At 41.7% G+C, this 14416-nt stretch overlaps 1 protein-coding gene across 7 annotated transcripts in view; it reads left to right on the top strand.

Annotated features, from left to right (window-relative positions):
• The window catches only part of mgat4c (mgat4 family member C), a 137425-nt gene extending 131670 nt beyond the window's left edge, over positions 1 to 5755 (top strand). For all 7 annotated transcript variants that reach the window (XM_084363903.1, XM_084363904.1, XM_084363908.1 and 4 more), the window contains one exon: positions 755 to 5755. In XM_084363903.1, the coding sequence (XP_084220029.1) occupies positions 755 to 1911 (1157 nt within the window). In that variant the 3' untranslated portion in view covers positions 1912 to 5755. The remainder of the gene's footprint in view (positions 1 to 754) is intronic.
• The last annotated feature ends 8661 nt before the right edge of the window (positions 5756 to 14416 follow it).

The raw sequence follows: 14416 nt of genomic DNA, 5'->3' as shown, positions 1-14416 counted from the left end.
TCTTGTGGGAATTACAGTAAATCATGGTTGTGAACATGAGCCAAGAATAAAATCTAAACCTTAAACAGTCTGACATGGGGATTGAAGACAGAGCAATAAAAAGTAACTGTTCCACAGAGACCTCAAATTTAAACACTACACGCTACTCTTCTCACATATACCAAGATTTAGTCACCGAGCGGTTTTTACTTTTACCTAGAGTGAACACAAAAGCTCCCCTGGTTGGTTATATGAGTGTAATAAAAGTTGGTCATAAATATTTCTGATGTAAAAATGTATTTTCAATAAATTTTATGGTCTTCTGATTTGTCAAATATTGCAGGTCCGACACCGTAGGCTTAGCTCAAGGTCCACTCAAGGTAGCTTTTTTTTTTAGAACTTTCATCAACTGCATCTCAAAGTCCTCATTAGTAGACTTCATTATAATTCAACGAGCCGTCATCCTTGTAACCTATAAGACTCAGGTCACTCGCTAACAAGTGGTTGTATAAGTAGGGAATCAGCTGAGTAAGACTGAGAGATGCAGTTGGAAGCAAGAAATGGAAAAAGTGTGGAAGTGGACCTTGAGATTATTTTGTCTGTCTACAATTCGCAAGAGCTCAGGTTCCAGCTCGAGTTTATTTTCAGGAACATTCTTTGAAATTGGTTTGAAAGTATTAATCTTCTCAAACCTACAACAGCATGTTTATAGAATATACTGAAAAGTATTTCTGTTTACATTATGATAATATGAACTGCTCACTTTCGTTCACAGAATATCTCACCATCGGACTGTCATCAGTCAAAAGAAAAAGAGGAAACTACCTCCTGGAGACGATCAAATCCATCTTTGATCAGTCCAGTTACGAGGAACTCAAAGAGATTGTGGTTGTGGTCCACCTGGCAGACTTTGATCTGGTCTGGTGTGAGAACCTGGTGCAGGAGATCACCAGGAAGTTTGCTCACCACATCATAGCCGGACGCCTCCTGGTGATCCAGGCACCAGAGGAGTACTATCCATCTCTGGATGGGTTGAAAAGGAACTATAACGACCCGGAGGATCGGGTCCGTTTCCGCTCTAAGCAGAATGTGGACTACGCATTCCTCCTAAACTTCTGCACAAACCTCTCTCACTTCTACATGATGTTAGAGGACGATGTGCGCTGCTCCAGGAACTTCCTGACGTCGCTGAAGAAGGTGATCACCTCCAGAGAAGGTTCCTACTGGGTGATGCTGGAGTTCTCCAAGCTGGGCTACATCGGGAAGCTGTACCACTCCAAAGACCTGCCACGTCTGGCTCATTTCCTCCTCATGTTCTACCAGGAAATGCCCTGCGACTGGCTCCTCATACACTTCAGGGGCCTGCTGGCCCAGAAGGACGTGATCCGCTTCAAGCCCTCGCTGTTCCAGCACATGGGCTACTACTCTTCTTACAAAGGAGCGGAGAACAAGCTGAAGGACGACGACTTCGAGGAAGATTCCATAGACATTCCTGACAACCCTCCTGCCAGCCTTTACACCAACATTAACGTCTTTGAGAACTACGACGCCACAAAGGCTTACAGCTCTGTGGACGAATACTTTTGGGGCAAGCCTCCTGCTACAGGAGACTTCTTTGTCATAGTCTTTAATAAATCTACCAAAATTAGTAAAATTAAGATTGCTACTGGTTCTGATGACCGTCAGAATGACATTCTTCACCACGGAGCTCTGGAAGTAGGAGAGAAACTAGTCGGGACTAAAAAAGGGAAACAGTGTTCCTCTTATATCACATTAGGGGAGTTTAAAAATGGCAACATTGAGGTTCAAGATGTAGACCACAAAATTGCCTTTGACATTGAGTGTGTTCGCATCGTGGTGACAGCCAGTCAGAAAGAATGGCTTATTATTAGAAGTATAAGTTTATGGACTACACAACCCCTCAGCCAATGAGGACTAAAGACTCTTAGTAAGTCATAGAGGCAAAGGTTTTTATTATTATCATTATTTACTAATGTATGTATTTCCAGGTTTATTTATTCATTTTGTATGTATTTATTGATACTCATTTTGATTGCCAAATCAGTCTATAGTTTTTTATACCTGCAAGTTGTAACCTTAGAGGAGAATCATCCCAGTCATTCTTAAGGACTGTTCAACTGACCTCAGAGTATTCATGAACGTATGCTTTCTTAAATGTTCCATAAGCCTTTATTTAGTTCAGCTTCTCATAGCTTTCCTTAACATAGGGATGGACGATAATTCAACATTATGTTTTTGCCAAATTTAATTGATAATGTATTACATGATATATCATTTTGTGTCATTATTTTACAACATTCTCGTATCTAGGATAAGGCTCATAATATTCCATATTTGTCTTACCGTCATCAAGTCCGATGAAAAGACCAAAACCAACAAAGAACTGATCCTACTAACAAGTATGATATCTTATTCCGAACAAATCCTCCATACAGAATAGGTTGAATTCCAATAACCAAAACTGCGACCAAAACGATATGGTTATGTTTAGCCACCAACGCTACTTGGTTAAGTTTCGGTAACAAGCTACATTCTTTGGTTTAGGAAAAGGGTTATGATTTGGGTTAAAATAAGTTATGTTACATACATCGTAATTTAAATTAACTCACAGTCAACTTTTTTATTTAACAGAGGACAGCAGTCTGCTCTGTGAAAATCCTGTGTTTTTTATACTACGTCACTTCCTCCTTTGCTACTGTCATAATTACTAAGACCAGTAGAGATTGCCGCCTACCTAGCCTGCTTTTCTGGGGGAGACAGGCTGCCGTTTCCTCTACAACTCCATTGTTGTCTAAAAACTACTAAAATCAGTGAGCTATACAGTTCAATTGGGTGACATGTTACTTTATTACTTCATCACAATTAACTGTAGTTGATTTTGAACCAACCCTCACACATAATCCTACTACTGTAAATAATCACAAAAACACCAGGTGTGTATTAATCTGCAGTTGAAAATAGTCCCCAAAAATGCTCGTGTTGGGTCAAAGCAGCAATGGCTAATTTCGTTTCGTCTTTTTTAAGAGATGGACTAACACATTTATGGTTTTGGCCTTTTTATGGGATTTGTAGACAAACATGTAGAATCAACCCAGCCTTTTGTTTAACAAATTCAAGGCTGTTTTGTCTGGTGTAAAGCATAATTCATTGCATACATATCGTATCACATTAATAGATATATATCAAAATAATATTCAATAGGGACATTTCATATCACCCAGCCCTCCTACCATGACAACATATTTTGTGGCTCTTCAGAAAGGTGCTTCAAGTGTGGAATGAGGACAAATGGAGCTGCTGGTTTGATACAGTTTTGTTCATTTTTATTACAGCTGATCGCTGTTGCTTTTCCAAATCACGAACCACTTATTAAGTATTAAGGGGAAAGGGATAGCTCTGATTTTTTTTCAGAAATTAAAGTTATTGTGTCCTCAGAAATCTTTCCGTGACTGATATTGAGCCTGCACAAGTGTAGCCCTGGGATCCTCTGAGAAAGGCCCCATCTGGCGCTTTATTATTGTCCTCCTTCAAAACCCTCCAGGAAAGTATCAGAGGTCATTGTTGCCTTGAATATTCATCATGTCGCACTTAACTTTTCCAGTGTTAAACATTCTTTCCCAGTTTAATCATCTTCGTCTTTGTGTTTGAGGCAGGCGTGTGAGTGGGCTGAGCTCTTTTAGCACTGTATGTTCCGTCAGGGCTGCTGACAGGAGAACAATGTTTGTTTTCACCCATCTTCTCCAAGAGCTGAGATTAGATTGCACAGTGAAGAATGGGCCAGGTCTGCTCTTAGGTCTCTTTTTTTTTCACCACAGCACAATTTTCCCTCAGTAAATTGGTCTGTGTTTGCCTCACTCTCTACACCAGCAAAACAACATCTCCCCTGAAGCTATAGGATCTCAATTCGTTCTTTCCCCAATGTTGCGCTCTCACAACTCCAATGTTTCTACTCCTACATGGTTGCCTCCCTGTGATCTTTGCTCTCCGATCATACAGTCTGCTGCTGCTGCTTTGGGGAAACTTGCTTGGCGTTCCTTTGAAGATCCTTTTATAATTCCCCACCTTGCTTCATGTTGTTTTGCAGCGAACATTTGCAAGAATTAACGCAGCACATGTTAACTCATCATCACGATGATGCTCAAAGCAATCCAGAGCCGTGCTTTGAAAAATAATCCTGTCATTTTCCATGTTTGTGTAATTATCATCTGTCAGTGAGCAATCTTCAGCGACAGATTGGTTTCTACATTGAAATGACATCAAGAAATCACTCAACAATGCAATAAAGAGGTAAATGTTTACATAAAACTGACGTTCTTTAGGAACATGAGGTGGAAGCATATCGTCATTATGCATTCTGCAACAGTTTCGTAAAGCTTTGTTCCGCTGTTGCGGTAGCCACCTGTCCCGTGTTTTCCCTCAAGGTCTTGTTCAGTGTCACAGATCGAGACCTTTCGCAGATTGGCTTGTACCGCCACCTCGCAATCCTTCCTCAGAAAATCCCCCATGTGCTATCTGAAATGAAATTAGAATGCCCACCACCTCACAATATGGCGTATTGTTTTTCCTCAGCATTTCCCTTGAAATGTCGCCATTCATTCTGGTGAATGATTCCGTGACCCGCATGGATCAGCTCCTTGGAAGGGATCTTGTTTGAATGGATGATGCTCAGAAACACAATCTACATTGTGCTGTGTGTGTGGTATTCTTTATGACGCACACCATGGTGCCAATTCAGCCTAGTATTACCTGCTTATGAGCTATAAACACATGATGTCACCGCAGGGCAGTTAGATGTTTTACAAGTGTTATGGATGGCTTTGATACGCCTCATGCCCAAGTAGAGCAACGGTGTTGAGAGGCTGATATTTCTGGAGGAGAAATTGCTGTCTGATCTTTATTTGAAATAAGATGCCAGCCAAAACTAGCTGCACGCTGCAGATTTATGGACAGATTTACATCTTGGGGATAACAACAAAAGCTGCATAAATTCCTCAACTGGATGTCAGCAAAATGCTGCGCACAGCGTTCTTTTGCTATTGGCAGCATGTTTGGAAACCACAGTCCATAACAGGGCCTTGAGTGAACAGTGTGTCCAGGATCAGTTATACTGTACATTTCAGTTAACACTCAAGGAAAAACTGTTCTTTCCTCCTAATGAGTACTTACAGCTCGTAAATGGCCATCTTCACTGTCCATTTGTCACCAATTAAACACTAACTGCATCAGCAGATCTCTGTGAGAAAAAGGGCAGAGGTTTGTGAATCACTTGCAGGCAGGTAACTGCATAAGTCTGTTTTACTCTGTTGGCTGTGAGGGTCCGATCCCTAAAGCTCCAGGCAAGTGATGAATGTGAATAAAATGTGTGGATCCTGAGTTATTTGAAATGTGAGCTGTCTTCCAGTGGAGCATGTACAAAGTGCATGAACAAAAAGCATTTTCAGTGGATAAAACAACTCCTTTTGTACGTCAGGATCTATGAATTATTGTTCAGCTTCTGCTAATGAAATTGTCCTGGGTTTGTACGTAGGAGCCTACCGATACTACCTTACAACAGGTTCGGAGTTCACATGTGCTGTATATTGTTAAGTGGAGCGAGTGTGTTAAGATGTTGTTTCCGTGTCTGTTTTACTTTCCATCGTTCTCTAAATGGTACTGTATTGTAAGATGACATATATTTTTTTACACGTATCATTTCAAATGTTGTATTGTATATATTGTATTTAAAATTAAATCCGATTAAACGAATGAATGCCAACTTTGTGTTGCACTGACTACTGGGACGGAGCTGTGAAGCAAGAGAGCTCAAGAGAGCACAAGATATCGAGTGTGTGCCTGCAGTGTCATGGCTGTAATACTGGTTTGAATGCCTTGAGGAAAACAAAACATTATTTACATGGCCCTGAATCAAAATTGTCGTCCCTGTTGTCTTTGCCTGTTTTGTTTCACTGTTTATAAATAAAGTAGAAGATACAGTTATGATTTACATTTCAAGTTTAAAGAGTAAAAAAACATAACTGACATTTGCAGTTCCTTGAAACTTGCAGCGAGCGAGCCTGTTTGACTCAGATCTTGCTGTAGCCAACAGCAAAAACTATACATTATTCATTTCAATATTCATGTGCTTTCTGCTTTTTTAACTGCATACTTAATGAAGGTGTGGGGATGGTGCTGGGAGGGATACTGTACTATTAAAAGCTGCATGCTCTCTGTGTATTCGTCGAAAGGGGTCATACATTTTCTTCCATAAAGCAGACTGGCAGACACCTGGAACATGGCTGACAGGGACGACACGCAGGAACATCAATCCGGAGGAGTGCGGGTGATAAAGCAGTTTATTCAAAGCAAGTCACTGTTTTTATTGCCCGTGTAAAGGGACACACGAGGATCATGTGTGGTAAGTGTCTGCTTAACCTCCAGTGCCTGGAGCATTTTACATAAAAAATCATACCACTTCCATGAGTGTCATTAATAAGTGAATGCACAGAAATCATTCGAACATGTGCTGAACTCAGGGCAACATACTCTTTACAGTGATAGCGGTATCTCCAACGTCTGCAGAGGATGATTGTCCAAAGAAATTAATTAAAAGTGTGAAAAATCGCTCCTTTTAATATCCAAACTTAACTCAGTCATCAAATTTCCTAAAGTCTCTAAAGAGTGTGTTTATAATTGAACTATGAGGGAGGCACATTTTAACTTTCTATACCAGATTCAGTGAAAGCTTAAAAATTCATATTGGAAATAAATGAAAAATAAAATGGGGCTCAGGTGAAGCCCACAGCTAACTCAAAGGCTGAATAACAACATCATGCCGTCCTCGTCTTGCCAACATCTGTTTGCAGTTCGAGGGATGAATAATTTTGCATCGACATGATCTCATGTTCTTTATCACTAGAATCCTGACATCTGTCTCCATTCATTCACAGATGTTTGTCGTGCATTGAAACATTTTGACATAAGGGCAAAAACAACTAAAAACTAGAAGGGAAAAAATGCATCCACGGATGCCTTAACAATATATGGCATATAACCTTGTAAGTCAACTTACACCGTGTTCTAACCGCATGTAACACAAGCGAGCGCCAGTGGCAAAATCAGATTGATTTCATTGTTTCCTATTGGAGTGTCTGCGAGTGATTCAGCACGCCATTTTGAGCCCGACACCATTTCATTCCTGTCACTCGTGTTGAAAGCACAACATGGACAAGAAACAGATGATTCATGAAGTTGAAATGAGGAGTTAACTATGTAAGACCATCTCCTTTCACTACAAAGACCTAAATAAGGTGGCTGGCATGAGGGAGATCGCCAGTGAATTGAAAGTTTCTGGTAAAAAAACATGCAATCTCCACTTGCTGTTGGTCATAGTGTCATTTCCAGTCAAGAAACATCTGAACATCACAATTTTAAATGTGTATTTTCTTAAGTACAAAAGTAGGAAGATAGGCTATATTAGCCAACTACAGTCACTGCAAAAATACAGTGTAGGTGGATCTATTTGTATGCATCCAAGCCAGAGTCAAGTAAAACATGAAACAATAAGGCAGCTCACACACTGAACATCCAAATGACTTAATACACTTAACTTATTGTAGTACTACTTTAGTGCATTGGATCATTTGGATATTTGATCCATGCAGTGTGCAAGCCATCTTTTTGTTTTATATTTTAGCAAACTAACACACATGGTTAGCTTGCATAGCATATCAGAATGCATATTCAGTGTGGACAGTGTTACTAACTTTTTGGAGTTTTCAACCATCCAATGGTCTAAGAAGCAGAAGTGTGGAACTTGCATTATAGAAATGAGCGGCCTTGGTAGGTTTTGCAGCGTGCGACTTGACTCCACTCGACTTGCTATTTGTACCAGATACTTTTCTATATTTCATTTACTACTGCAGATGATATCCTCTCAACATTGACAGGAATCCTAGCTGATCTTCATATCATCACTTTTCCAGCAGTATGGAAACAACACACAGGAGCTTTACTTTGGTTATGAGAAGCTGCGGCCTTTATTTACTGACACACTGTAACCTACGCTGTACATTCACTGATCAACTGCTCGCCCTCTCTCACTCATTCTCTATGTAAACACAACCTACGCTACTCTTATATCAGATGATGCCATTGTTTTTTGGGCTGCCCTTTTGCAAAATCTGGGTCCAATCAATAAAAGAAATTGCAGTTACTATTGGTGGAAGCTTGGCGATTTAAAAATGCAGGGTTTGTGCAGGATGTGTTGTGTTGCACAATGGTAATTATGGTGATAATTCTCTGTGGTCTTCAGTGCTGTCACATCACCTTTCAATATCAGCTCAGCAAATTATTTTTCAACAAAATAATTGACCATGTAACAGCCAAGTCGAGTCGTGCCATACCATGCAGTGGTAAAACATCTCTTGATCACTCTGAACCAGGTACTCCTGGCTCAAAACCTCTGAGAGCTCAGTTTAATTTGTGATACTCCCAAGAGTCAAGAATGAGGCTTCCATATACAAATTAATGGCCTGACTAACTGAGACGTTTAGTCATTATGCCAGAAGACTGTCAAAAAGGCAGACGGGTGAAAAGCAAGCAAACAGCCTGGGGTTAAAAGTGCTTTCTACTAGCTTTGTGTGCAAATAATTAGATGGAAACACGCTGACAAGAATCACTCCTGATGGTATTTCACTGACTCCAGCTCATTGTTGACAGGCAAAATTGCACACAATTTCAGCATTTCACCAACAATTTTATTTTTAGCTGTCAAACGTCTCATTGGTTCTGAAAGAGTTCCATGAAGCCGAAGATTTAGTGAATGCTCTGAATCCAATGAGGAGCATTTCATCTGTTAATTGAACAGATTGGGCAGTCACAGTCTTGTTTCCACTGCAAATTGGATGTCCGATAAAGAGAATTTTCCATACTGCAGTTGGCAAGAATGCAAATAAAATAATTGCAGAACAAACAAACAAACACTTCATCTAAACATCAGAAGTAAAACATAAAGCATCTGTTAACTGAATCACAGTTATTAAAGTTTTTATGACAGGTTTAAATAAAGCTACTTTTTATAATGGCGTCAAGTCTGATACTCGATTTAACACCTTCAGGTTTCATAGTACCAGCACCGTTTCAGAGACCTTGAGCATTTTGTCACAGGCATCCCCGCCTCCCTCCATCTCCTGTCCTTCAAAGTCAACCAGAACCAAATGGAAGGTAAGCGTACATGACGGCTGGGTACCTGAGAAACCACAGCTAATGCACACTATGGAGGGGCCAGGGTAGCAAGTAAAAAACCAATATCCCACATAACAAGACCTGCGCTGTGCACAGCGGGAGACATGGGCCAATCAATTGCTGTGGTTGCCATGGTGCTGTCAGCACGTACCTACACGGGAGAGCAAACCCCACATGATACCAGGCTGATATGGCTTGTGTGGATTTCCTCATTTGCCTTTTGATCTGCCCTGCTCTCGTGCCTCTGGGGATCCTCCTCTGTGGTGGGATTTTAATTCCACCTCACATTCACTCTCCATCTATTAAGAAGCAGCAGCAGTGTGCGCAGCAAATCAAAAGAACAATGACCATGGCCCGTTTGATTTTTTTTTTTTGGCTGCCTCTTCTCTCAAGGTGCCGGTGTAATATGATTTCAAGCACACACCAGTGCAGCATCAAAGCGTTGTCAATAGCTTTTGATTAGTACATTTTGTGCTGTGTGTTTCATGGAGCGTTTGCAGAGCAGGTCCACATGAGCCAGGTGCACAGGCTGAGGCAGGGCTGAGCGGGGATAGGTTGGGAGATAAAAAAAACATGCTGGAAAAGCTGAAAAGAAGTGCTATGAACAGACAAATGGTCGTGTACAGGGATATAAAAGTATTGAGGTTGAAGTGAAGCTGAAGGAAGGGAAACACGAAAGCAGACGCATGTGATGAATGACTCGTAATAACCTGGCGAGGAACTTGTGATTGTGTGTCTACCGGTGATGGAGGGGCCCCTCAGTGTTCAGGTGCTCTCGGGTTGATGAGCAGCCAGTTACGGTGGATACCGAGAGGCCTCCGCCAGCCTGCGCCGCTGGGTATTGAACCAGTTTCATGATGGGAAAGGAAAGGGATGTATTCTTATCTGCCAAATCTGTGATGAAAATGGCCGAGGGTAGAGCTGAAAGCTCGTCAAGCGTTCAATCATCGTTTTGTTTCCAGGTGGGGGCAAATCAAAACCATGTGGAGCAGAATCTGCAAATGTACAGAGCGGAGGTTTGAGCTGGTAAAAAGGGACGAGGTATAACTGTGTAGGTCACAAGTTTAATTACACGGGTTAAGCCACACTCTTATTGCATAGATGATCCTTTGCAGTGGTGCAGGCAACCCAAGAAATTCCTTTCATTTGCTGTCATGATGTTGAACATTAACAGTGAACCAGCCCAGCAGAACACTGTGTGCTTCACTTTAACTACTCCCATGGCATTTACAGGGTCTTCATGAGGAGTGGAGATAAAAGGAACAGTGCTGCAGGCGCTGCAGGAGCCAGCTCCTTCCTCAGAGTGTGTAGTCCCCACGGCGAATGAGGGTTTAATCGCTCCCAATTGCTTTGCCTCACAAAGGTGTGACCCCCCCTTCCCCTCCTCCTGCTACCACCAGCGCCATCCTCCCATCTGTCTCTCATTGTTGCCAGCGAACAAATCTTGCCGCAGGGAGATGTGCTGCCACTTTTCCTCAGTCCCTTCTTCCCAAAACCTCCGCTTTCAGCTTTGTAATGCCTACATCCTACCGGGAGGAGGGAAAGGAGTAATCAAAACAATTACCTAAGTCCTGTTTTGTTTCATAGGAGACTTGTGTTTTTTCATGTGAATCTTCAGCCAGAATGAAACAGGTTGTGTCTCGTGGGCTTTCTGTGGAACATCACAAAGACAGCAGCTGTCACACAAGACAGTCAAAAGCTTCAGTGGCATGCTGGTTCTACCAGCAGGTTTATCACTTGGCTCTTTCAACAGGAGATCCGCAACCAATTACCAAAAAAAAAAAAAAAAAAAAGAGTCACCTTGATATTTTCACACAGGCAGTCATGAGAAGACATCATCTCATCAAGAGCTGTGGAATATATAGCAATCTGGATCCCCGTGATGGAAACAAAGCAGCCACACTGCACATGTTTGACTACCGCTACCTCTAGGGATTGTTAACTATTTTCGAGTATAAAAACAGGACTGTCTCACTGCCAAGCTTACCTCACAGTGTGTATCTTGATCCAAACAACTGAAAAGAGAAGCTGCACAACGCCACAGAAGATCAACATATCCTTGACTTTGATGAGACAAAATGAGCTCTCCACGAGATATAATATGTTGCTTGCGTGGCGCTCCCCACTGCCCACTGTTCATATCTATCCCCTTCAGTAACTCTCATACTCCCGGGCATGTCGTCCGAAATTGTAAAGGCCTTAATTAAAGATTAATGTCAGGGTTTCTTGCATGCGCTGCTTAGATAACTCATTTCCCAGGGCGCATTGCTAAAAATCGGCCAGGCTGGACACCAGATTTTTCAGCTTCCAGAACAAAAGCCCTCAGCTCTCTGGCCAACACGATCCTTTCAGCTGAAGGACAAGCAATAACAGCTCTGCTGCTCGCTTTGCAATGCCACCACTGTGACTGGAAGGGGGGGGGGGGGGGAGTCATTTTAATTATCACAGGCAGGCAAAGAGACACAATCAGCCAGTTGAAGGCCCGCTGCACCGACTGCCCGTCTCTCCACCCCTCGCAACAATTACTGATGCTCGTCTTCTTCATGAAGCCTGTTTATAATGTCAGGGCATGCCACGGAGTGGGGGATCTGTCTGTGGGAATCAGCCTCGCTTTATGTGCCTCTGCACACAACAGAGGTGTAGATACATGGTGTGTATGTACAGCCAGGGCCAATGAATCATGTGCATGCCTATGTCTTCATGTAAACATGTGTTTTGTCAGCAGTTTCAAATTGATATAGATGAGATCTGACCAGCTCTGGTGCAGTGCCAGCAGAGCAGTAACAACTCTTTGTTTCACAAAACACCAGATCTTTCTTCCAGCAACTCAAGGCTGTTTTGAGTTTCTGCCGTGAAAATAATGCTGATCCACAGTCACTGACACGCTAACCCCAGAGACATCACCTTCCATGTTTATAATCAATATGATGAGCATCACGGAAGGGTGAAGGACGATACTTTGATAGTCTCAAAGGCTTGTTATTCTGCTCTTTCTCTACACCGCAACAAATCTAAAAGAACACCGCAAAAATGAAAAACAAGCACACTCTGCAAAATCCAGCAGGCTGTCCAGGCCAGTAGATTACAGATACAGTACATCTTCTCTGGGGGGATGATATCTGATCATTGCTTTATTTGCTTAACAACGCAGATGCCAAATGACTGTATCATTGTAAGTGTGGCTACTGAGTAAGCAAATCTCTAGCCTGATATTTAGAGTGAATGGCAGTTTCAGTCATTGATTCAATCTGGAGCCTTCTTGTTAGCTGTTTTCTGGGAGGGAGGATTGATTTTGCCTCTTTCAATAGTGGCTGACATGCTAGGTGGCTCTGACATCATTTTCTAGTCAACAATGAAGCTGTATCATTCAATGTATACTGTTAGCATAACGTATACCAACCTACAGGGAATGGCAAAAGCAATAACAAATGACCAGGTGCAGTGATGCAGGAAAATAAGAGACCAGGTGGAGCTGATGATTTCCACAGTGCCAAATTAGTTTCCCCAACCACTGTTGTCCGGTATCAGGATGCCTCAGAGGGCATAATCACTGTTTCAATATTGACAATTACCAAAGAAACAAAGGAGGCACTGTGTTTAATTAACTCAAGACAAATAACGAAAAAAAGATTTATAGAAGACTGTAACTGTAAATTAGCTCAGGTGTTTTATCCTTGAAGCCAATGATCAAGGCTTGAATACCAACCGGTCAAAGTAAGTGCCCCCCGGCAGACCTCCAGGCGACCTGACAGCTCCGGGCCCACTGTGCATCAATTGGTTGTTTTCATTTCATGAAACAATTGTTATGGAATATGGCCAATTAAAGACAATATCATCAAACATGACGAGGGCCATGTCTTGAAGAGGGTCAAGTTTTAAGGTCTTTGTAATTTTAGTTTCTTGCTTCTGTGATGCATAATTCTACATTACTATGTAATATAATCAAATTACCACACAGAAACCTCTGGGGTCAGAAGAAAAAAAATGTGCTGCTCCTACTCACACTCTGCAGTGGCTATGTTAGCATGTTCCTGCTGAGGAACAGGCACAAAAGCTTTTCTGTGATAACACACAAAATATGTGGATTAGTTGGAACAGGAGCAGGATTACCAACCTGACCCAAATCAATAATTAAGAACAGCAACCAAACTGAATGTTTAAAAGGATCCTCTCTAATTCTGACAGCGCAGAATAAAATGTTGGCTGTTCATGTTTCTACAAACCACTGGTATATTTTTATTTTTAAGAGAAGTCAGGGCATCTCCAGCTGTGTTTGTGCTGACAAAAGCAGGTATTTTAGGCCAAAACATGATCTTTTCCTAACCCTAACTGAGTGGTTTTGTGCCTAAACCCTGACCAGACCAAAAGCACAGCACTGTCACAACATAAAACTTAACCAATATCACTTAAATAACATAAAATCACCACATTAAGAAATGTAAAGTTCCAACATATCCTTGGTTTGCTGAAAAGTACATTGGCAACATTTATTCTGGTGATTGGGTTGAATTCTGAAGATTGAAACATGTTTCTGCACAGATGTCGTTTAGAGATGTTTGAGTGGGTTTGATTTTGGGTAAAACATTGATGTCATTACATCAAACCTGACAGAAAATTAAATCACCCAGGCTTGCTTTCCCTCTGCTTCATGCACAGAGCTCGACTAGATGTTGTTGAGATTCTGTTGCTGTTGTTGACCCATCCTTTTTTTTGATCCAGTCACCAGAGTAGAACCGACCTCTTTGAATCACCACTCAGATCTTCAGTTTAGTCGCTGATTCAAATATATGAAACCAGGGTATCATCTCATTTGGGCTGATGACATAGTTGTTTGTTTGGATGGTGAACGCTGACTCTTTCAACAGCCACCAAGTGTTTGCATCATTTTGGAATCAAAAATCCTTTAGTGAACTGAGTCTTTAGTCTGTTTTTGTTGCAGATTGTTTCTATCTGCTGTCTAACTCTTGTAACCAGGGGGCACTACCCACAAGTGATATTGACAGCCTTACCTGTGACAATAAGTGACTGTGACATGGCTGGTCCCTCCACAGCCATTGCTGAATGCTGCCCATATGTGAGGCCTAATTACTTTCTCGGCTGGCCCCTGCAACAAGGTCACACTTGTTATGCCACTGTCCCATCCACACAATCAGATTTCTCACAAAGGGAGCTAATCTCATTCCTTCACAAGCCA

Source organism: Pagrus pagrus (genome assembly GCF_965226575.1).
Source record: "Pagrus pagrus genome assembly, chromosome: 10".
Lineage (NCBI taxonomy): Eukaryota > Metazoa > Chordata > Actinopteri > Spariformes > Sparidae > Pagrus > Pagrus pagrus.
The sequence above is the reverse complement of the archived record's forward strand: the minus strand, read 5'-3'. Positions and strand labels throughout refer to the sequence as shown.